General features: G+C 36.7%; 1 protein-coding gene across 2 annotated transcripts in view; it reads right to left on the bottom strand.

Annotated features, from left to right (window-relative positions):
* CDH10 (cadherin 10) overlaps nt 1-25,286 on the bottom strand; it is a 182,440-nt gene that overhangs the window by 107,715 nt on the left and 49,439 nt on the right. For both annotated transcript variants that reach the window (XM_043887864.1, XM_043887863.1), the window contains exon 2: nt 5,675-6,030. In XM_043887864.1, the coding sequence (XP_043743799.1) occupies nt 5,675-5,905 (231 nt within the window). In that variant the 5' untranslated portion in view covers nt 5,906-6,030. The remainder of the gene's footprint in view (nt 1-5,674; nt 6,031-25,286) is intronic.

The following is a 25,286-nucleotide window of genomic DNA, read 5'->3' as shown; positions in this document are numbered from 1 at the left end:
AAGAATCTATGTGTCAAATTGTATTCTACAATTAGAGAATGATGACATCAATGAGACTATCAGGTTTGAATCACTTGGAGGCCCCAAGAATCTCTTTCATGTGTCCAGATGGTGTATTTTTACATTAAATCAAGAAGTTAGACAGTTGCCCTAACTGTTTACTAAAATTGTTATGTTTTTACTTCCTAGAGTGAATTATTTTACTGATACTATGCTGACTCAGAATCAGATTTATTGTTTCTCAATTATGTTATTAAGTTTTTGGTGTTTGGGGATCTTTCTCATTCTCTGCTTTTGATTAAAAATCTAGTTTTAACATGTTTTTCTCAACTTCAGAATAATTATTATATAAATTGCAAAACTTGGACAGTAAATAGAATTAGTAATTCACTTAGAACTGAGTGTTTATTACAGCTCAAAGTAAATTCAAGCATATCTAGCTTAATATCATTATTTATTTGAATATTTGGAAGCCTAGAGATTTGAAATTATTTAGAGCAACTGAAACAGGCAACGGAAATCTGTGATAAGTTATATGTAAAAAAAATTAAACTAATAAAAGTAGTTGATAAACACAATGTTTCTCAAATCTTAAATTGGGGAATTTAAAAATGTTCATAGGCAATTGAGATACGAATGCAGCATAGAGCAAACTAGATACTTGAAGTTCGAGTTTTAAACCCCTTGTTTTGGAAGGTAAAGAAGGGTTAGCAGACACTATCCCATCTTAAAGGTCAATATTGCGATTATTTCACTGAAAAAGAAAAAAAAAAACGTATTCAAAATGTATTTTGGTTTAGAATACTTCTGATTAAATTATTTAGAGGAAGATATTTTTTTGCTCATTGAGAGGTGAAAAAAAGAAATGCTTTGAGTTCATCATGGGTTTAGCTAGTTTATTAATAAAAGCCATGGAAGTGGCAATTCAGCCACTGGCTTTCTTCTTCTTTTTCTCAGTCTTCCTTTATTTCTTCTTATTCTTTTTATTTTTTCTTAATAAATGGGTATTAAATGCTTATACACTTCACATTTATAATGTAATCAAATAAAATTAAAAATATAATGTACATTTGTTGTTGTTTAGTTGCTAAGTTCTATCCAACTCTTTTGTGATCCCATGGACTGTATCCCACCAGGCTTCTCTGTAATGGTATTTCCCAGGCAAGAACACTAGATAGAGTAGGTTTCCATTTCCTTTTCCAGGGGATCTTCCAGACCCAGGGATTGAACCTACATCTCCTGCATTAGCAGGCAGATTCTTTACCACTGAGGCACCAGGGTAGCCTATAATGTTGTACATTAACATAATATGTACATTATAAATAGAGATATATAATGTACACTATAGGCTACCCTGGTGGCTCAGTGGTAAATATATAAATATATATTTATATATAATGCAAAACCACTGATATGATCATACAATAGATGAGAAAATGAAGGCCAGGAGAAGTTAACTGATTTAACCACTGAGAGAGAAAAATACTGGCAGTGGCAAGGATATTTATGAGTATTTAGACTGGCTTATTTAACTTCTATGCAGAGTACATCATGAGAAATGCTGGGCTGGAAGAAGCACAAGCTGGAATCAAGATTGCCGGGAGAAATATCAATAACCTCAGATATGCAGATGACACCACCCTTATGGCAGAAAGCGAAGAGGAACTAAAAAGCCCCTTGATGAAGGTGAAAGAGGAGAGGGAAGAAGTTGGGTTAAAGCTCAACATTCAGAAAACTAAGATCATGGCATCTGGTCCCATCACTGCATGGCAAATAGATGGGGAGACAGTGAAAACAGTGTCAGACTTTATTTTTTTGGGCTCCAAAATCACTGCAGATGGTGATTGCAGCCATGAAATTAAAAGACGCTTACCCCTTGGAAGGAAAGTTATGACTAACCTAGATAGCATATTAAAAAGCAGAGACATTACTTTGCCAACAAAGGTCCATCTAGTCAAGGCTATGGTTTTTCCAGTGGTCATATATGGATGTGAGTTGGACTGTGAAGAAAGCTGAGCCCGAAGAATTGACGCCTTTGAACTGTGGTGTTGGAGAAGACTCTTGAGAGTCCCTTGGACTGCAAGGAGATCCAACCAGTCCATCCTGAAGGAGATCAGTCCTGGGTGTTCATTGGAAGGACTGATGCTGAAGCTGAAACTCCAATACTTTGGCCATCTCATGTGAAGAGTTGACTCATTGGAAAAGACCCTGATGCTGGGAGGGGTTGAGGGAAGGAGGAGAAGGGGACGACAGAGGATGAGATGGCTGGATGGCATCACCGACTCAATGGGCATGAGTCTGAGTAAACTCCAGGATTTGGTGATGGACAGGGAGGCCTGGTGTGCTGCGATTCATGGGGTCGCAAAGAGTCAGACATGACTGAGCAACTGAACTGAACTGAACTGAGACTGACAGTTTCATGTTTTTCTTAAGCTTTCTTCTGCTTTAACCCAATGAGGACTAAGGGGTTCTTTCCCTTGCTTTAATTCTGTAAACAGTAATGGGTTTTTATCTAAGAAATTATATGGATCTATTTTTTTTTTTACAGGATCTATTGGCCATTTTACAGGCTTCCCTTGTGACTCAGCTGGTAAAGAATTTGCCTGCAATGCAGGAGACCTGGGTTTGATCCCTGGAGAAGGGAAAGGCAACCCACTCCAGTATTTTGACTGGAGAATTCCAGGGACTATATAGTCCATGGGGGTCACAAAGAATCAGACATGATTGAAGACTTTCACTTTCTCATTTTCTCACACTGGCTGCTTGGTATTTAAACGTTCCCCCTCTTCATGCACATGCTTTTCAGTTTTGTCCTCAGTTCCCCACTGTAAGTCTCTTCATTGGCTCTACTCAGAGCTCCCACGATGTTTCCCACAACAAAGGAGCCTGTGTCATTGTCTTCCCATGTGTCTAGTAATTGGGACAATTATGACTTCTACCTCTAAACTAAACTAGACATTGAGTCACTTGCATCAATATCACATATTTACTTTAAACAAAGTAAAAACTAGAACCAGAATTTCTGAAGGGATGAATATGTAATATATTTATTATAAGTAATGTTGGAAAGAATATCTATGAAATTTCAAAAAAAATTATACCTCATGAAGAGAATATATCTTAGCCCCCTATTATATTCATTAAAATGCACATTTATAAAATATTCTATATTGCATATCATCCTTTTTGCATACACACATTGATATGTTTACCTCTAAAATAAGATATTTATATAAATAATTAATGTAATATAAACATTCAATGATAATACACATATATACTATATGTGTGCACATATATACTATATATATTATATTGTACAATATAATATATATATTATATATATATAGACAAGTATATATAATACACATATATACTATAGACAAGGGAAATTTAAAGAAAGATATCTCACAGGTTGGGCTTCCCTCGTAGCTCAGTCATTAAAGAATCCACCTAAAATGCTGCAGACCTGGGTTCCATCCCTGGGTCGGGAAGATCCCCTGGAGATGGAAATGGCCACCCACTGCAGTATTCTTCCCTGGAAAAGCCCAGGGATGGAGGAGCCTGGCGGGCTACAGTCTGTGGGGCTGCAGGAGTCAGACGCCACTGAGACTAAGCATATACACGCATAGGTCACTACATGAATAAATGATAGAAATACAAAATGGACTTGAAATATAAGCTAAATAACAGGTGCTCTGAATATCAGAAGTAAAGTCAGAGTTACAGCATCGAATATATTTATTTCTGCTAATCTGGCAGCTCAGGACGCACAGAAGAAACTGGTGAGCTCATTCCTTAAGTTCCTATGACTCTACTTATTAAAGAGTTTTCTGACTTGCTTTTATAGAGCAGAGTATGGAAGCAGCATTTGAGTTGTTTATCAAAATGCATATGTCTTTTAAGTATTTACCGGCTTTAATACCCCATAGTAATGTAAATCCTACAATAGTGTTCCCCACCAAAGAGCTAAGTGGTACCAGACCACTCCGAGAATTCAGTTCAATACAACTCAGGTTAATCTAATCAACTGAATATTAAAATCTACTCTAAGAAACAGAGATATGAAGTTCTTGATTTCAAGTTATTGATATTCTTTGGAGAGAGAACAAATGAAAACACATCAAGTAGCTTGACTATCACAACAGCACATGATGCAATGATAATCAATTTAGCAACATTTATTACTCAGTAAGGACTCCATGAAGGAAAATCTATGCAAATAACTGCTATGTCTAGGAAGAACCAAATGAAATCATTTATAGTTTCTATGGATCAAATTTCAGTTATTATACTTTCATGTGGTTGGTTTCATAAACCGAACGTTGCCTGTTGCAGCAACCATAAAATTTGCCTCCACCTTCTGATCTCAGGCATTTGATCAGATGACACCTGTGATAAGCCCACTACTGCTCGCTTTCTGGTAAAATTGCTTAGGTTGCCATTTCTCTTTTTCTCCTCCCAGTCAATATGGCATTTAACCTTTAATGCCATCATTCTTATATTGCCAGAGATTTTAAAAGGACTGAAATAACTGGAACATGAAAAAACATACCAAAGTGTTTTAAAAATCATATATTTTAAAAATATATATGTTTTAACATATATTATCTCAAATTCTTTTTCTTAGAAGACAAAAACTTCAAGCATGATTTTAATTATGTGAATGACTCTACTGAAGTTTAGGTCGAAGCAATAATTGCTAACACAATCATGGAGCTATCATAATTTTATAGTCTTTGCTTGAGCTGTAAGAACATGTGATTATATGTTTGCCTTTTGTGAGTGTGTTTAACTTTTTTTTTTTCCTTTAACATAGTTTCATAAGCTGTCCATAAAAATAATAACGCTATTAAAGAATTCTTTCTTTAAGAAATTACCTAATTTTGATGAGATTCAGATAGTGCCAAGAAAGAAAACTGAAATTAATACAACCCAGTGTATAAGAGCATTCATTGTTACTTTTGTCACATTTATCCTTCCATTCGTAACCACAGATCATTTTCTTCCGAAACTTTTATAACTGAACAGCATGAAACCTCCTCATATGATCATATCCTGATTAGAAAACTACTTTTAACTGTTTGTCTTTCCATTTGTTTCTCCCTTACATAAATGTACCCATGGTAGGACTTTAGAAAAATAAGTAACATTAATATCTGGAATACATTTTCTTATAAGTAAACATTTTTTTTGGCCTTAGGTCATGTTTCTAATGACATTTTCTTTCTCATTCTGCAAAATATCAAAGAACTTCTAAATACATCTTTTTTTTTCCTCACTGAAGTCAACAGCAATGAGACTATATGTGTAATACTCATGCATTGTCAATTTAAGTGACTAGATTGACATGTAGTTTTCTTCCAATTATTGATTTTTAAATACAAATTCTGAAATTGCAATTTTGTTACCTCTAATCCATGAGGTAGTAGGCATAATTAATTCTAGTAAATGAACTCCTATATTTATCATTCCATATTCATTACATAGTTTTTAAATTATAATTTGTATTCCATAATAAAAAATTGCTTTAGGAATATTTAAAGAGTAAAATTTGTAAGAATGGTAATTTTTATAAACTTCAAGTATTCTTTATGAGACACATACACACACACACACACACACACATATATATAAAAGAATGCAAATATTTCCAATTTCAATACAGACTTACCTTGCCGACATATTGATAATCAGATCCTGTATATTCCTCCAATAAGAAAAATTGATTCCACATCCAACCACGCTTTTGACGATGAAGTATTTTTCCATCACTCCTCTGTACACGTGCACCTAAAATTCTTTTCTGGGGCACAGGAGTCCTTCTGAACATTATCTCTGGAGAACAGAAATGTGGCAGGCATACCCAGAGCAGAAATAGTAGCAAAAAATGATATACTGTCATAGTTCACGTCTTGACAATTTCCAACGTGGATGAAGAAAAAGCAGTCTTATTTTATTTGGCTGAATTTTACTGTATTTCAACTGGTTTCCAATGTTTCATCAATGTTTTGGACATGTTTCCAAAGGCTTCAAAAAACAAACAAATAAAAAAAAAATCAGTTGACAACATTATGAATGTTACCTGTCACTTTAAATTTAATGTGACAAAGATTAATTAATGATAGCAACCAAAATATTTACCTTCCTCCTCTTATATAAAGTAATTGCTAGTTTTGGAGACATGACTTGTCTAGTAAGATGTCTATAATTTAAGAAAAGATGATTGCAAATAATTTCAAACAAATTCCAAAGAAAAGACATATTAAGCCTTCTTTTTTTTTTTTTTTTTCCTTTTGGCATTTTAGTAATTTTTAGGAATTATAACCCCTGTATAGAGTGGTGATGTAGTTAATTTTACATGTCAACTTTCCCAGAGTAATTTAACATAAATTAAAATTTTGAAAACAAAATAGTGATTTTAATAACTACAGGAAATAGGCACTTATTATGCAATGCACAGAGAAGGCAATGGCATCCCAGTCCAGTACTCTTGCCTGGAAAATCCTATGGACGGAGGAGCCTGGTAGGCTGGTAGTCCATGAGGTCACTAAGAGTCAGACACGACTGAGTGACTTCACTTTCACTTTTCACTTTCATGCATTGGAAAAGAAAATGGCAACCCACTCCAGTGTTCTTGCCTGGAGAATCCCAGGGACGGGGGAGCCTGGTGGGCTACTGTCTATGGGGTTGCATAGAGTCGGACATGACTGAAGTGACTTAGCAGCTGCAGCAGCATGCAATGCAATATTTAAATTATTTTTTAAACAAGCACAGTTTCTTCAAACTTCATCCACCTCAAAGATAAAAGTAAAGCCAAAATTAAAAAAAATCTGAGTGTCTTCAGCTGAAGACTTTTCCTCTCTCTTCTCTTAAGTGGATCTGTGAAACAAATAGAGCTTCCTAGAGCAGAAAATAAAAATCACTACTACAGTAAATCAACATGTGATATAATTTACACTGTTGTGTATAAGGATTTAATCATGCTGAAAGTTCCAGCTTTGATACATTTGCACAGTGTATCACCACAGACTTGCCCCTATGCTGATCTGGAATTCCATGATGCTCCAGCCTTCTCACTGCTCTCCACCTTCAATTATTTTTTCTTAGCGGTGTATCCCTGGTAAATCCTGTGTGTGTGTATTACTTATTCAGTCGTCTGACTGTTTGCAAACCAATGGACTACAGCCTGCCAGGCTCTTCTGTCCATGTTATTCTCCAGGCAAGAATACTGGAGTGGACTGCCATTCCCTTCTCCAGGGGGTCTTCCCGACCCACAGATTGAACCCAGGTCTCCAGCATTTCAGGCAGAATCTTTACTGTTTGTTTCACCATTTGAGCTCCCCAGGAAGTCCTTTAGGTAATCCCACTGCAATGTAAATCAGATCATGTCACGTCTCTGCACAAAACACTGATGGCTTCGCACCTCATTTTGATTAAAACCCAGCATCTCACAAAGACCTACAATTGTGTATTCCATTTTATAACTGCTGGTCACCTCTCTGACCTCATGCTATACTTCAGTCCCTTAGGTCACTACTCGAAATTGACTCTTTTCCAGCCAAAGTGTCCCTTTTGCTTCAGCCTGCAACATACCTCATACACCCCTCTCTTCAACCAGGACCTCTTTACTTTTTCTCTCCACCTGGAATGTTTTTCCATGTAGTTATCCACATAGGTAAATTCCCTGCTTCCTTTGGATGTTTCTTGAAACCTCCCCTGATATTTTCTAGATCTCAATATACATGTGTTTTATTTATTATTTACTGTTCACATATTCTGCCTGTCATCATCCCATGAAAAAAAGGAATTTTGCTTTTCTTTGCTATTGTTTTCACAGTACCTAGAACAGAATCTTGCACATGGTAGATGCTCATTAAACAATCTGATTGAATGAATGCATGAATTATAAATTGATTCAAACATCTGAGCATCATTAACTCCTCTATAAAGTTAAGCCCAAACATTTAGGTATGAAAATAATACTTTCAAATCATATTTTTAGGTTATTTTTATCTAAAATTTTCTATTTTCTTTTTATTTTTAGTTAGGTATGCATTTTATTTCAGGATATGATAAAATACAGTAAAAAGTAGTTGGGGGACCAAAAATGTTACAAAAAGTGGTTCGAGGATTGAGTTTCATTTCTTTGATATGACAATGTATTCTTAAGGGCTCCAGCATTTACATGTATGGCTTCATTCACAAAGATTTCTATGCAATATGTTTACTTATTTGTGTGTTTGTTTTATTATTCAGATGATTTAAAGGTTAATGCAAATATGCTTCAGAAGTAAGATTAATGGTGAAGCAGTATTTCCCCAGAGTGTATTAAATGACCGTGGAACTCTCTACAGCACATGAAGCATTCAACATGACAGATATAACCTGTCTTAAAATCTGTCATGTAATGCTATACTTGGGAGCAAAGAAATTATCTGATGCATAAAATGGTTTTACATCACAAAGTACTGACTTTACAGAAACTCAGATTGATTGGATTCTAAGTAATAGGAACATTTACCAAAATGATATTTGACTTTTTAAATGCATCAGGACATGCTAGACAGTATTCTCCAGAAATTTATACTGTTCCTAAGAGTTAGAGGAGAGTTTGCATAATTGAGGGTTTCTTTTATCTTCTCTGAAAGCTTTAAAACTTATTGAAGCAAGATTCTCATTTCAACTCTTTTTTTTTTTCAATTTAAAACTGTTTGCTAGCACTTGCTATATTGATTATTTTCAATACAATATAACTTTACCTATAAGTTTAGAAGCTTAATTATCAATATTTTTAGGAAGGAAGATGAGGACATTGCATTTTTAAAAGTTGTTAGTGAACAATTGGAGAAGTATATATATATATATATGTATATATACACACCATTTTTCTTTATTATTTTAGTTTTGATTATTTCATAATATATCTTCTGAAGAGTCTATAGTTAAATGCATTTTAATACTGATTTAAGATAATTAAAAGATATTTAAACATATTTTCCATAAATGTTTTTGATAAAACCATCTCAAGCAATGACAAGATTAAATAAAAATACATTTAACCATGACTAATTAGATATATGAATTTCTTTCATTAATAGATCGGGCTTTTGGCCTCATATCTAAAAATCTCTGCATAACTTTAAGGTCAAAAACATTTCTCTTGTATTTTCTTTTAGAAGTTTTATAGTTTAAGTTCTTAGCATATATGATCCAATTTGAATCAAACTTTGTATATGGCTCAAGATATGAATTGCAGTTTGATATTTTGCTTATGAATATCCAATTTTTCTAGCACCATTTGCTGAAAAGTGCATCCTTTCTCTGCTAAATTGCCTTTGTAACTTTGTCAAAAATCAGTTGTATATTTATGTGTGTTTATATATTTTTGGACTCATATATATTTGCTTGTTTGTTCATCTTTATACCCATAGAACACTCTCTTGATCACTATAATTTGCAAGTCTGGAAATCAAATAATCTTAGTCCTCCAACTTTGGTCTTTTAATTTTCTTTTTTTTTTGTTATTATAGAACTTCTTGCATTTTCAATCAAATTTTATAGTTACCTTGAATTTTATATATAAAAATCTGTGGGGATATTAATGGGGATTGCATTGAATCTTTAGATAAATTTGAGAAAAATGAACATCATAACAACATTGACTCTCCCAAGTTATGAACACTGTATGTATCTCTCAGTCATGTTTTGTAGATTTCAGCATATAAGGCTTGTTCACCTTTTGTCAAATATAACCCGAGTGTTTTCATTTTTTTCATGCTATCACTTTATCATATTTTTGTTTTTAACCACTTTTTTGGATAAGATTGAACTACAAAGAGGTGAAATATTCATTGTGTACAACTTGATGAGTTCGGACATTGCTAAGAGGAAACAGAGACACATCCTAGTCTGGCATGAGTATATGATAACAGATTGAAAATCATATCTGATTACAGACTTGTATCCAGATATAGAAAGTATTCTCAAAATCAACCATCAACAAACACAAAACCCAATAGATTTGAATTGACACTTCACCTAAGAAGACAGAGGGCAAAAAGTATATGAAAAGATATTCAGCATCATTCATCATTTGAGAAATTTAAATTAAAATGACTGATGACTAGCATATGTTAGTAAGGATGTGGGGGAATGAGAACTCTTTTACACCTTTGATGGGATTGTCAAATAAGATAAACTCTTTGGAACACAGTGTAGTAAGTTGAAAAATGGCCCCTCGAAGATGTTTATATCCTGAATTCTAATATATATATATATTATATTAGACATATTATATATATATATATATATATATATATACACACACACACACACACACACTACTTTACAGGGTAAAGAAACTAGACATATGATTCACTGAATATCTTGGGAGTTTAGGAGATCATTCTGGATCATTTAGACAAAATCAACGGTGGCTCAGACAGTAAAGAACTTGCCTTATCCATTCGTCAGGGCTGGTGCACTGGGAAGACCCAGAGGGATGGGATGGGGAGGGAGGTGGGAGGGGGGATCGGGATGGGGAACACATGTAAATCCATGGCTGATTCATGTCAATGTATGGCAAAAACCACTACAATACTATAAAGTAATTAGCCTCCAACTAATGAAAAAAAATGAAAAAAAAAAAAAAAAAAGAACCTGCCTGCAATGCAGGAGACCTGGGTTCAGTCCCTGGGTTGGGAAGGTCCTCTGGAGAAGGGAATGGTGGCCCACTACAGCATTCTTGCCTGGGAAATCTCATGGACAGAGGAGCTTGTGGGGGCTACAGTTCACTGGGTCACAAAGAGTCGGACACAACTGAGTGACTAGCACTTTCATTTTCTTTCAATATGATCACAGGGGTTTCCCAGGTGGTGCAGTGCTAAAGAATCTGCCTGCCAATTCAGGAGATTTAAGAGACACAGTTTCAATCCCTAGGTCAGGAAGATCCACTGCAGTAGGAAATGACAACCCACTCCATTCTTCTTACCTGAAAACATTCCACGGACAGAGGAGCCTGACAGGTTACAGTGTATGTGGTTTAGAGAGTTGGACATGACTGAGGACACGACTGAGCAACTGAACACACACATACAAAGTAATCACAAGGGGCCTCATAAGAGGGAGGCAGGAGGATCAGTCAGTAAAAGAGATGATCACAGATGCTGGAGGTTAGAGTATCCCAAGTAAGAATGCAGTAACTAAGGATTACAGGCCACCCTGGAAGCTAAAGAAGCAAAACAATGGATACTCCCCTGGAGTATCACCCTTCCCTCCACCCAGGCAGAAATCTTGATTTTAGACTTTTGACCTCTTGCTTTTGTTCAGCTGCTGAATTTTGTCCCACTCTTTTGTGACCCTGTGGGTGACTATAGCCCGCCAAGCCCCTCTATCCATGGAATTCTCCAGGCAAGAATAATGGAATGGGTTGCCATTTCCTTCTCCAGGGGATCTCCCTGATCCAGGGAACAAGCTCATGTCTTCTGCACTGGCAGGCAGATTCTTTACTACTGAGCCACCAGGGAAGCCCTTTTGACCTCTGGAAATCTAATAGATAAATCTATAATATTTTAAGTCACTCAGTTTGTGAGTTGTTACAGTGCCAATAAGATAAGCAGATTTAGACATTTATGCAAGTGGAATAAAGGATATTCATCTAAAATGTGCATGTTTATAGCAATGCAAGAATATAGGGAAAGGCTAGAGAAAAGTCAATGTCACAGGTGAATGGATAAACAAATCGTATTATATGCATAAAATGGAATGTTACTAAGCAAATAAAAAAGAATGACATTTTAAGTTCACAAGCAAGGAAGGAGCTTAGAAAAATACCACTCCATCCTAAAAACAAAGATAACCTGAACAGACTTAAAAAATTAACAACACTTCTTGGATTCATAACAATGGAGGGGGACTCAGGGACTACTGCCTCCAAGGTTGACGATAGATAAATGAATAGAAGGAAGCGTGGCTTAACTGACCAGAGACTCATGAACAGAAATCAGCCAGAATCAGTAATGGAGTGGCAAACCTGAACTGTAATTGATAAACTGCTGGAGGTTCAGTGAGTATAACTCGGGGAATTAAAAACTCCAAGGTGAGAGTTTTTTTGAATGTTGAGTTTTAAGCCAGCTGTTTAACTCTCCTCTTTTACCTTCATCAAGAGGTTCTTTAGTTCCTCTTTACTTTCTGCCATAAGGGTGGTGTCATATGCATATCTGAGGTTTTGATATTTCTCCCCACAATCTTGATTCCAGCTAGTGATTCTTCCAGCCCGACATTTTACATGATATACTCTGCATATACGTTAAATAAGCAGGATGACAATACAGAGCTTTGACCTACTCCTTTCCCAGCTTTGAACCAGTCATTCATTTCATGCCCAGTTCTGTTACTTCTTGACCTGCATACAGGTTTCACAGGATGCAGTAAGGTGGTCTGGTATTTCCATCTCTTTTAATAATTTTCCACAGTTTGTTGTGATCCACACAGTCAAAGGCTTTAGCATGGTCAATGAAGCAGAATTAGATGCTTTTCTGGAATTCCCTTGCCTTTTTAATGGTCAACAGATGCTGGCAATTTGATCTCTGGTTTCTCTGCCTTTTCTAAATCTAACTTGAACATCTGTAATTTGATTTTGAGCAATATTTTGATAGTGTGTGAAATGAGTGCAAATGTACAGTGGTTGAAACTTCCCTTACCATTGCCTTTATTTGGGACTGGAGTGAAAACTGACCTTTTCCAGTCCTGTGGCCATTGTTGTGTTTTTCAAATTTGCCAACCTGTTGAATGAAGCATTTTAACAGCATCATATTTTAGGATTTGAAATAGCTCAGTTGGAATTCCATCACCTCCACTAGCATTACTAAAGGATTATTTATAGCAACTCCATCTCCCAGTGCATCACATCCTGCTATCAAAAAAATTACAAAGCATGCCAAAAGGCAAAAAAGTGCAAATTGGAGAGATAGAGCAAGCATCTTAATGAAACATAGTAGGAGTGCTGGGATTATCAAACCAGGAATCTAAAGCATCTTTGATTAATATTCTAAGGATGCTAATGGAGAAAGTAGACAGCATGTAAGAACAGATGATCAATATAAGCAGAGTCATGTAAATCCTAAGAAAGAACTAAAAATAAGTGTAAGAGATAAAAAAAAAAACACTGTAAGTAAAGAACACATCTGATGGGCTTATTGGTAGACTTAGTTTGGCTGAGGAAAGAATCTCTGAACAAGAGGATGTATCCATAGGATCTTCAAAAAGCTTATACATTTGTCCTTAAACATTTGTTCAGATCCATAGAATGCACAGCACCCAAGAGTGAACTCTAAGGATCTTGAAGATAGTTTAGAGTAGGTCCCTCCTTGGTAATAAAATGTTGCATTTTGGACAGGGATATTGATAATGAGCGAGGATATGCAGATATGGAGGCAGTGGGTATATGGAAACACTCAATTTTCTTGGAAACACAAAACTACTCCAAAAAGTATCTGCAATTCATAAACACACACAAAATGAAATAGAAATAGGAAATTATGCAAAACAAACCAGGTTAATTTGCTTAATGCTAATTCTCCCCAGGTATGTTCTATGTTGCTGGAAACCTACTTATTAACTTTTTCAAAACATTATTCCTTCATTATAAATGCTACAAATAATTATTATTCCAGTTTGTTGTTGTTCAGTTGCTAAGTTGCATCCAACTCTTTGCAACCCCATGCCAGACTCCTCTGTCCTCCCAGAGTTTGCTCAAATTCATGTCCATTGGGTCAGTGATGCTATCTATCAAACTCATCCTCTGCTGTCCCCTTCTCCTTTTATTTTCAATCTTTCCAAGCATCCAAGTCTTTCCCCATGGGTCGGTTCTTCACATCTGTTGGCCAAAGGATTGAAGCTTCAGGAATAGTCCTTGCAATGAATATTTAGAGTTTATTTCCCAATGCAGGAGATGCAGTTTCAATCCCTGGGTTGGGAAGATTCCCTGGAGAGGGAAATGGTCACACACTCCAGTATTCTTGCCTGGGAAATCCCAAGGACAAAACAGCCTGGAAGGCCACAGTCCATGGGGTTGCAAAAAGTCGAACACAGTTTAGGGACTAAACATTCCTCCGGTAACCGGACTCAAAATATAGAATCTCAGTAGGTGTCTCAGACAGTAAACAATCTGCCTTCAGTACAGGAGACCCAGGTTCTACCCCTGGGTTGGGAAGATCCTCTGGAGAAGGAAATGACTACCCACTCCAGTATCCTTGCCTGGAGAATCCAGTGGACACAGGAGCCTGGTGGGCTATACTCCACGGGATCTCAAAGAGTCAGACACGACTAATGGGATAACACACACACACAGACACACACACACACACTGATACTTCTGTTTAACCGAGTATACCTATTACATGGTCAGTCAATATAGTCCCTTGCCTTTTTTTTTCCCCTCCATGGCTCTCAGCTCTTCCCACCCCAATCCCCCACTTAATGTGCCACCAAACCTAAATGACCTTTTAAAACTAACACGTACAAAAAAAGATGTCCTTTTCATCATGGACTAGAACGCAAAAGCAGAAAATCAAGAGATACCTAGAGTAACAGGTAAGTTTGGCCTTGGAGTACATAATGAAGTACGGCAAAGTCTAACAGAGTTTAGCAAGAGAAGGCACTGATCATAGTAAAAACCCTCTTGCAATAACACAAGAGGAAACTCTACATAGAGACATCACCAGATGGTCAATACTGAAATCAGATTGACTATATTCTTTGCAGCCGAAGATGGAGAAGCTCTATACAGTCAGCAAAAAAGTAAAAAAGAACAGGCAGTGACTGTGGCTCAGATCATGAACTCCTTTTTGCCAAATTCAGTCTTAAATTGAAGAAAGTAGGGAAAACCACTAGGCCATTCAGGTATGACCTAAAACAAATCCCTTACAATTATAAGTGGGAATGACAAATAGATTCAAGAGATTAGATCTGATAGAGTGCCTGAGGAACTATGAACAGAGGTTCGTTACATTGTACAGGAGGCAGGGATCAAAACCATCCTCAAGAAAAAGAAATGCAAAAAGGCAAAATGGTTCTCTGATGAGACATTACAAATAGGTGAGAAAAGGAAAAGAAGTGAAAGGTAAAGGAGAAAAGGAAAGATATATCCATATGAATGTAGAATAGCAAGTAGATAAAAGAAAGCCTTCCTAAGTGATCAATACAAAGAAATAGAGGAAAACAATAGAATGGGAAAGATTAGAGATCTCTTCAAGAAAATTAGAGATACTGAGGGAACATTTCATGCAAAGATGGACACAATAAAGGATAGAAATGGTATGGACCTAACCTAATGGAAACAGAAGAGGTTAAGAAGGGGTGGCAAGAATACACAAAGGAACAATACAAAAGAGATCTTCATGACCCAGATAACCACAACGATGTGAAGCTCACTTAGAGCCAGACATTTTGGGGTGTGAAGTCCAGTGGGCCTTAGGAAGCATCACTACAAACAAAGCTAGTGGAGATGATGGAATTCCAGCTGAGCTATCTCAAATCTTAAAAGATGATGCTGTGTAAGTGCTGCATACAATATGTCAGGAAATTTGAAAAACTCAGCAATGGCCACAGGATTGGAAAAAGGTAGTTTTCATTGCAATCCCAAAGAAAGGCAATGCCAAAGAATGTTCACACTACCACACAATTATACTCATCTCACACACTAGCAAAGTAATGTTCAAAATTCTCCAAGTCAGGCTCAACAGTATGTGAACCAAGAACTTCCAGATGTTCAAGCTGGATTTAGAAAAGGCAGGGGAACCAGAGGTCAAATTTCCAAGAGCTATGGATCATTGAAAAAGCAAGAGAATTTCAGGAAAAAAAAAAAAAAAAAAACATCTACTTCTCCTTCACTGACTATGCTAAAGCCTTTGACTGTGTGGATCACAACAAGCAGTGGAAAATTCTTAAAAGAGATAAGAATACCAGACCACCTTACCTGCCTCCTGAGAATTCTGTTTGCAGATCAAGAAGCAACAGTTAGAATTGGACATGGAACAACAGACTGGTTGCAAACTGGGAAAGGAGTAGGTCTAGGTTGTACATTGTCACTTTGCTTATTTAGTTTATAGGCAAATTACATCATGTGAAATGCTGGACTGGATGAAGCACAAGCTAGAACCAAAATTCCTGAGAGAAATATCAATAACTTCAAATATGCAGATGACACCAACCTCATGGCAGAAAGCAAAGAGGAACTAAAGAGCCTTGTGATGAAGGTAAAAGAGGAAAGTGAAAAAGTTGGCTTAAAACTCAACATTCAAAAAATGAAGATCATAGCATCTGGTCCCATCACTTCATGGCAAATAGATGGGGAAACAATGGAAACAGGGACAGACTTTGGGACAGATTTCCTGGGCTCCAAAATCGCTGCAGATGGTGACTGTAGAAATGAAATTAAAAAATGCTTGCTCCTTGGAAGAAAAGCTATGACAAACCCATACAGCATATAAAAAAGCAGAGACGGTACTTTTCAACAAAGTCCTTTGCCAACAAATTTCCATATGGTCAAAGCTATGGTTTTTCCAATAGTCATGTATGGATGAGAGAGTTGGACCATAAGGAAGGCTGAGCACCAAAGAATTGATGCTTTTGAACAGTGGTGTTGGAGAAGACTCTAAAGAGTCCATTGGACAGCAAGGAGATCAAACCAATCAATCCTAAAGGAAATCAATTCTGAATATTTATTGGAAGGACTGATGCTAAACCTGAAGCTTCAATACTTTGGCCACCTGATGTGAAGAACTGACTTTTTGGAAAATACCCTGATTCTGGGAAAGACTGAATGTGGCAGGAGAAGGGGATGACAGAGAATGAGAAAATTGCATGGACATGAGTTTGAGCAAGTTCTGTGAGTTGGTGATGGACAGGGAAGCCTGACATGTTGCAGTCCATGGAGTCTCAGAGTCGGACAGGACTGAGCAACTGAACAACAACAGCACTGCTTTAAATCATCATTTCATACAAATGAATGAACATCCAGTAACAGGTTTCTTAACCTTAATCTTTCTTATTTAAAACATATCATACAGCATATTAGCTAAATTAATTTTCAAAAATCCACTTCATCAAGACCCAAATCAGCATTTTTAAAATGAGTCTGCTGCTGGGAAGAAAATACCTGTACTTGATAATTCATTAATTTGTAGCAATATCTTGAGCCAGATGAGTTTTAAAATTTATTTCACATTATTTCCAATTGTTTAATTTCAAGCCTGACATGTAAGTTTTATGTGTATAAACTTCTCTTCCACTAATATATAATTCTAAATTTTGCTGAGATAATTATACTTTATTGAATTTCCCTCACTGGTGAATAGGATGTTGCTGTACATATATATGTGTGTGTGTGTGTGTGTGTGTGTGTGTGTGTGTGTGTGTGTATGTGTGCGTGTGATTAAACATTTCTTGAATTAAGTAATTAATATGTTTATAAAATAGCCTTTCTGAATAAGTTGGGCTACTCACAGTAAAAAAACTAAAGCTAAATTTAGAGTATAAAAATATTATATAAAGAAGCTGTACTTGTTTGAAATTTTAAACAGTTATAATTAGAAGGAATCAATTGGGTTGACACTGCAGTTGAAATATTGCTTGGTGTTAAAAAAAAGCTAAAAATTAATTAAATTCTATAACTTCATATTTAGTTAACATATTTTATTTTGAAGAACTTCTTACAAAAACTACATTTATTTACTCTCAAGAATAATTTAATGCAAATACCACATGAAGTTTAAGAGCAATACATTAGCATCCCTTAGCATTCTGCCTTCCCACAATTCCAAACTTTAATGCATATTCATATCTCCTGGGGCTTTTGTTAAATATCCATGATCTCATTCAGTATGTCTTGGGTGAGGCATAGATTTTGCATTTCTAACAACCCCCCTGTAATGTCAATACAGCTGAACCACCTGCTTGGAAGTTCATCATCAAAACATTTGACTTTTTCATATTTAATGCTTCACAGGCCTGGTGTGTTGCTTATTACACTGATGGAAAAATAAAAATAACACTTAAGATGTTGTATTCCAATTGAAGGAAGACCAGAACACATTTTCTAAATAATCAATCATTTTCTGGAAATGTTTAACTAGAAGAATCTGTTTTATTCAAACCAACACACATTACAGCAATTATTCTCATGGTCATACTACACACTATGCTTTCCTCTATATGTACATTTTAGAGCATTTGTCCCACTGAATCTTATTCCATCTCTGCAATCACAGTCTTTATTATTCTTCTGAAATATTTATCATTACCGTTATTTTCTCTATAGAATGTTAATTTTATTACCTAAGAAGCCAAGAACAGCAGATCACAAAATAAAATAGGCATTTTGACTTATCTCAATTATTAACTAGGTTTCCACACATAACAGGTGATCAATTAAACTGCAATCCATCCTTAATAAAGGGAATTAGTCATTCTTCAAGTCAGTTGATTATGTTGATTAGGATCTTAATGTTCCAGTTTTTATTCCCTTTAATTTTACCATTTATAATCATAATAGAAAGTGCTAAAGATTATTGAGACCGAACCCAAGCCTCCATGGATGAACAATTTTAATCCTTTTAGAGTTTCATAGCACCAATACAATCTAATGAAATTTCAGCATTGAGAAATAAAGGAACATTTTTCAGGTGTGTTTATACAATTAAAATGAGCCAGTGCATACTAAATACTTCCTTTTTATGCAGCTGATACCATTTTATGCATCTAGTATGAAGCATTTTGCAAGATAATTGAATCAAAGCTTTACACTAAGGACTCAAATAATATGAGTCCATATGCTTGATCATATTTTCCAAGAGTTCATTACACATTACCTACTGTGCTCTAATGTCATAGAAAATACATAATTCTACACTGAATATTTATCACTCTATTTTAAGTATGTATTTGCATATGTATCTCTGTTTAGATTGTAAGTTTAAAGCAGAGTCTGTCTTGCATCCATAGTTGCTAATATGGGGATTGCACAATTGCTGTTTAGTCGTGTCCCTCTCTCTTGTGACCCCAAGGACTGCAGCCCATCAGGCTCCTCTGTCCATGGGACCTCCCGGGCAAGAATACTGGTGTGGGTTGACATTTCCTTCTCCAGGGCTTCTTCCTGAGCCAGGGATGGAAACTGTGTCTCTTGCATTAGCAGGTGGATTCTTTACCACTGAGCCACCCAGGGAAGCCTAGAGATTGCACAAAGTGTTCAGCATGTGAGGCTGTCACGGCTAACGCCATGACAGGCAGCCTAGATTAGGAGTAGGCCTGGTTTCCCGGGGTAACATAATTATCAGGCCTCCTGGAGCTAGCCAATCAACACATGCCTAGCAAGAAAAAGAGAACCTATCAGGGGAAAGCTGAAAGCCCCACGTTGGGCCAACAAAAATTACCTTGCAACTGTGTAACCAATCCGCTTGCGCCAACTACCTACTGTGTAACCAATCCGCTTGCGCCAACTACCTGCTGCTTACATTTGAATAATTGTACCCAATAAATACCCGAGAGAACTGGGCTCGGGGCCTTTCCGTCCTCACACCCTTGGTGAGGGCGAGAGGCCCGGCTCGAGTCAGTAATAAATTCCCCTATTGCAAGTTGCATTGTTTAGAGGAGTCTTCTTTCCCGACCGGGGACTCAGACTACGGGCAGAACAAGCAAATGTATTTGAACTGGGTTGAATATTATTGTTTTTCTAAAATATTTCAATGAGAAGGAAACGTGGTTCCTCCCCCTTAAAAAATAAAAAATCACAACAACATGTCAAGGACCATTTATACCATTTTATGCTTATATTCTCTTTATATATAACATCACAGCCCTCACACAAGACATTAGTCAAATAGACAATCAACATATCATTGTTGAATGAAAAATAAACTCAAAGATTTGCTAAAAAAAAAAAAAAAAAAAGATTTGCTAATCTCAGATAAATTGCCAAACATTGTGAGGATTATTGTCAATACAGACAGAATTCCAAAAAGCTTGATCCTTGCTATTCTTCTCAGATTCAGAATCTTCACAGATTCCCCATGCAGGAGAGATCTTTCCAAATTAATTTTATTCTCCAGGCACATGGCTTGCACATAAACCAGCAATACACTTCTCTAGCTATACATGCTCACATCTTAACAAGATAATTTGCAAAATAGATATAACCCTTATAAATCCTAGGCAGTGGCTGGAAAAAGCTCATGCCGGGGTAAAGAGAAGCACTGCCGAGTGAAACATGTAACTTGGTGAGGCCGCTTTTCTCTAAGATTCTTGTTAATAAGGTAAAGAATAGCACCCAAGAGTTTTTGCTATCTTCTTAGCAGCCTTTTTAACTTCAGCAGCCAGTGTGACAGTCCCAGATGTAACTTGATCCACGAACAAGTTAGCACTGCTGATACAGCTGTGACATTACACCTGCTGCTTCCTGGAAGTCTTATTCTGCTGTAGTAGGGTTTATTTCATTACGTGACAATTGGTAGCAAGAATACTCTCAGGGTAACTTGAAGATGTTAGGATAAAAGCCATCTGGTACCCAATTTTCTCTGATCCAGGATAACTTGAACTGTTTCTAAAAAGCAGTGAGTGAAGAGAAAGGGAAAGAGAGTCTGGGAGTTTGATTAGGAATTCCTACCCAGGATGGGTATCATTCCTCATTTTCACATTATCAATAGAATGTAAGAAAAAATATCCATAGCTGGAAAAGAGAACCCATTGAACATCATTCCCATTCAAATTTGTTTCTATAAAGACTTTCTGTGCATGCACTAATACTGTACAAACACACAGTGCTCACTTCACCTTACTTTACTATGTGAACGTGTAACATAGGTACTACACTGAGCATTGCAAAATGAGTTCTTATTGTTATACTTGAAAGTGCAAAAACTATACCTGATACTCATTTCTGAAAATTAGTCAAAATTAGTGCACACATGGAGATATACTATGGATCAATAAAATATACCTAAGATAAAAGTATAGTTGTTACATGAGTATAAGAACAGTGATAAAAGATAGATCTTGGTGGCACTGATGAGATAGATGGTCAGGCTTAAATAAAAGAAGCAGTACATTTTATCAACAGTACTTTATAACCCTAAATAGGCTTCAATATTTGCACATTACTAGAAAAGCTCAGCAGTGGCCACAGGACTGGAAAAGGTCAGTTTCATTCCAATCCCAAAGAAAGGCAATCCCAAAGAATGCTCGAACTACGGCACAATTGCACTCATCTCACACACTAGTAAAGTAATGCTCAAAATTCTCCAAGCCAGGCTTCAGCAATATGTGAACTGTGAACTCGCAGATGTTCAAGCTGTTTTTAGAAAAGGCAGAGGAACCAGAGATCAAATTGCCAACATCGGCTGGATCATTGAAAAAGCAAGAGAGTTCCAGAAAAACATCTATTTCTGCTTTATTGACTATGCCAAAACCTTTGACTGTGTGGATCGCAATAAACTGTGGGAAATTATTAAAGAGATGGGAATACCAGACCATCTGACCTGTCTCTTGAGAAACCTGTATGCAAGTCAGGAAGCAATGGTTAGAACTGGACATGGAACAACAGACTGGTTCCAAATAGGAAAAAGAGTACTTCAAGGCTGTATATTGTCACCCTGCTTATTTAACTTGTATGCAGAGTACATCATGAGAAATGCTGGGCTGGGAGAAGCACAAGCTTGAATCAAGATTGCCAGGAGAAATATCAATAACTTCAGATATTCAGAAGACACCACCCTTATGGCAGAAAGTGAAGAGGAACTAAAGAGCCTCTTGATGAAAGTGAAAGAGGAGAGTGAAAAAGTTGGCTTAAAGTTCAACATTCAGAAAACTAAGATCATGGCATCTGTTCCCATCACTTCATGGCAAATAGATGGGGAAACAGGGTCAGACTTTATTATTTGGGGCTCCAAAATCACTGCAGATGGTGATTGCAGCCATGAAATTAAAAGACGCTTACTCCTTGGAAGGAAAGTTATGACCAACCTGGATAGCATATTTAAAAGTACAGACATTACTTTGCAACAAAGGTCCATCTAGTCAAGGCTATGGTTTTTCCAGTAGTCATGCATGAATGTGAGAGTTGGACTGTGAAGAAAGCTGAGTGCCAAAGAATTGATGCTTTTGAACTATGGTGTTGGTGAAGACTCTTGAGAGTCCCTTGGACTGCAAGGAGAGCCAACCAGTCCATCCTAAAGGAGATCAATCCTGGGTGTTCATTGGAAGGACTGATGCTGAAGCTGGAACTCCTATACTTTGGCCATCTCATGTGAAGAGTTGACTCATTGGAAAAGACCCTAATGCTGGGAAGGTTTGGAGGCAGGAGAAGGAGGTGACAGAGGATGAGATGGCTCGATGGCATCACCGACTCAATGGACATGGGTTTGGGTGGACTCCGGGAGTTGGTGATGGACAGGGAGGCCTGGGGTGCTACGATTCATGGGGTCGCAAAGAGCCGGACACGACTGAGCAACTTAACTGAACTGAACTGAGAAAGGCCATTGTAGATAGCTTACTTTACCTCTACATGGAGGCCCGTTACATAAAAAGGATTAACTCCAAAATTATATATCAGTAGCTGAAATATACAACTGGCATAGCATTGCATCAGTTATATTTCAACTTCTACGGACAGAAAGACTATTCATCATTTATGTCCATTTTTCATAATGCTTGGCTCAACTCCTAAGTAGTAATTTCATCAAGTTTTCAACTGAACCAAAAAGAGAATATATTAAACATTTTATAAAGCTATCAGTGCCTAAGTATAGATTCTAGACTAAAGCATTCTATTTTTTTTTTTAAGTCCTTGGAGTATTATGTGATATTATGATGAACTCCTCAATGAACTAGTCACAGAAATTGGTGTGCATGTGTTTTTACCCATCTCAGTGGAGTAGGTTTAGAATTTTCATTCTATAAATGAGGCTACTGAGGTTCAGAATTATTCTCTTGGCAGTGTTTATGGAGTATTGTCTCTGTGCCTTATATTTTGCAATATGAAAGTTGTTACATTTCAGTGAGAAGCTAGATGGTTCTCAGCATCCAAGAATGAACAGTGTGGATGATGGGTGAAAGGAACATGTAATCTAAACACAGGTGGTCTGAGACATCTTTTTGGAGGAAATCATGACTTAGCTGACATAGGGAAAAGGAAGCAGGGTGTCATTGTGTGTGTATGTGTGTGCGTGGTGTGTGCACACACATACGCACCAGTTAGCAGATAAGTGCAGGAATTATACTGAACTGTGACAACACAGTGGGATGGAATTGTGTTCCAGGAATTAGAAAAATGGGTCATAAGTACATGATGGGTCATGAATGATGTGCAAAATGGGAAAATGTGCAAAGCTCAGAGGAAAAAAGAAGACTATGCACTGATGAAAGGAAATGATTTCACTTTGTATGATACAATTCTAAGACGACTAAGTTCATATCTAAATTTAGGCCCAGGTCTATTACCATGTGAATTCCAAATCTTCTAACCTTTCAGCCACAATTTTCTCCACCATGGCTAGGGCTGTGTTATGACTTCTATGGACAGTTGCCTTCATGGGCTTTTTTGTTGATAAAATAATATTAGAAAACATATTTTTCAACAGCATTCACATAAAGACACATATGTTAATATTTTTTATTGAAGTATTATCTTTGACTTAAAATTCAATTTTTCCTCTGACTTAAAAAATACAAACATTTTTCATGGCCCCCTTCCCCCAAAATAATGAGGATCCTAAGCTCTGTACCTGCTCTGCGCTTAAGTGTGCTCAGTCGCTCAGTCATGTCCAACTTTTTGCCACCCCATGGACTGTAGCCCTCCTATTCTACCTAATGGAGAAATCAGCCCTGACCTTAGCAGCAAACATATGATCAAGTACTTTCAAACTGAACTTCAGAGATAATTTTCTTCTCTTAGAATTTTAGCTGACGGATAGGGAAACAATTTCAAGAGTAATGTTATGTGATGTGCTCAGTCTCCAAGAGTTAGTGTCATAACCAGAAATATAACTCAGGTCACCAGATTTCCCTTGCACTGTTCTGAAATGTCCTGCATCATTTAATAATGAATAGATGTTATTATGATTAAAACTTACACTTTTAATGCTCTTATCTAGAAGACACCCTGGTTAGTTTCCAGTGTGCTGAGCACAAGTAAGACAGATCCATTGGGAATGCGAGATTTCTGTCACTGCAGGAGGTGTGGGAACTACAGACCGTGGAAGTATTAGGACACATGTAGTAAGATTCTGGGTGCGTGCATGCATGCTCAGTGGCTTCAGCTGTGTTCAACTGTTTGCGACCTTATGGACTGTAGCCTGCCAGGCTCCTCTGTCCATGGGATTCTCCAGGAAAGAATAATGGAGTGGGTTGTCATGCCTAAAGAATATTTAGTTAAAACGTTACTAAAATATTGTGTTGATTTATAAATTCTACCGATTGCTTTTAACTTGAAATACATCACTGACATGTTGAATTTTATGTATAAATTTATTATTCAAGTCCCCTTGAGAACAAAGATTCAACAGCTAATTTTTCTTTTCTAAGGAGTATGTCTCTGGAAAGCAAGTTGGAATTGGTTAAGACTGTAAGGTAGTTAATAAAAAGGGGATTTTTTACATATAACAGATTCACTTTGCTGCATGGCAGCAACTAACACAACATTGTAGAGCAACCATATTCCAATAAAAATTAACAACGAAAAAGGGCAGAAGTTTGAAATTTTCCTTTAAGAGCACGATTACAATCAGAGGGTGATATTCCCTGTCCTCACTAACTCATACCCAGGTCCTGGCCTTACCACCAATCCCCTCCTAGGTCTCTTGGAATCCCAAATGAAATGCAACTTACAATCTTTCACATAATAAGTTTTATGATTACCCAGTTAAGAAAATTTTGGTGTTTGTATATGTTTATATGACTTTTTTGGTAGCGTAAACATCAGTGGGGAAATTATTACCTGCAATTATTTTTAACCTTTACAGTAGCTTCACTGAATCATTTGATATCCAAATCAAATGGGAAAAAAAAAAATCACTATAACAAAAATCCCTATATTTATTGAAGGTACTAAAGCTGTAGCTTTCGGACATTAAAAGAGGTTATACACTGGCCCCTGAAACAATTATATACTTGACATATGTTCAGTCACAATCACTGTGGGAACCAGAAGGATTCATCATTTCAATAAGAACTCAGCGGGTTAAGACTAGTGTCAGAAAAAAGGCAGTATATCAGAGCTGGACCATTAGGACTCA

Source organism: Cervus elaphus, chromosome 25 (assembly GCF_910594005.1).
Source record: "Cervus elaphus chromosome 25, mCerEla1.1, whole genome shotgun sequence".
In the NCBI taxonomy this organism is placed as follows: Eukaryota; Metazoa; Chordata; class Mammalia; order Artiodactyla; family Cervidae; genus Cervus; species Cervus elaphus.
Note: the sequence above shows the minus strand (reverse complement) of the source record. Positions and strands in the feature narration are given on the sequence as shown.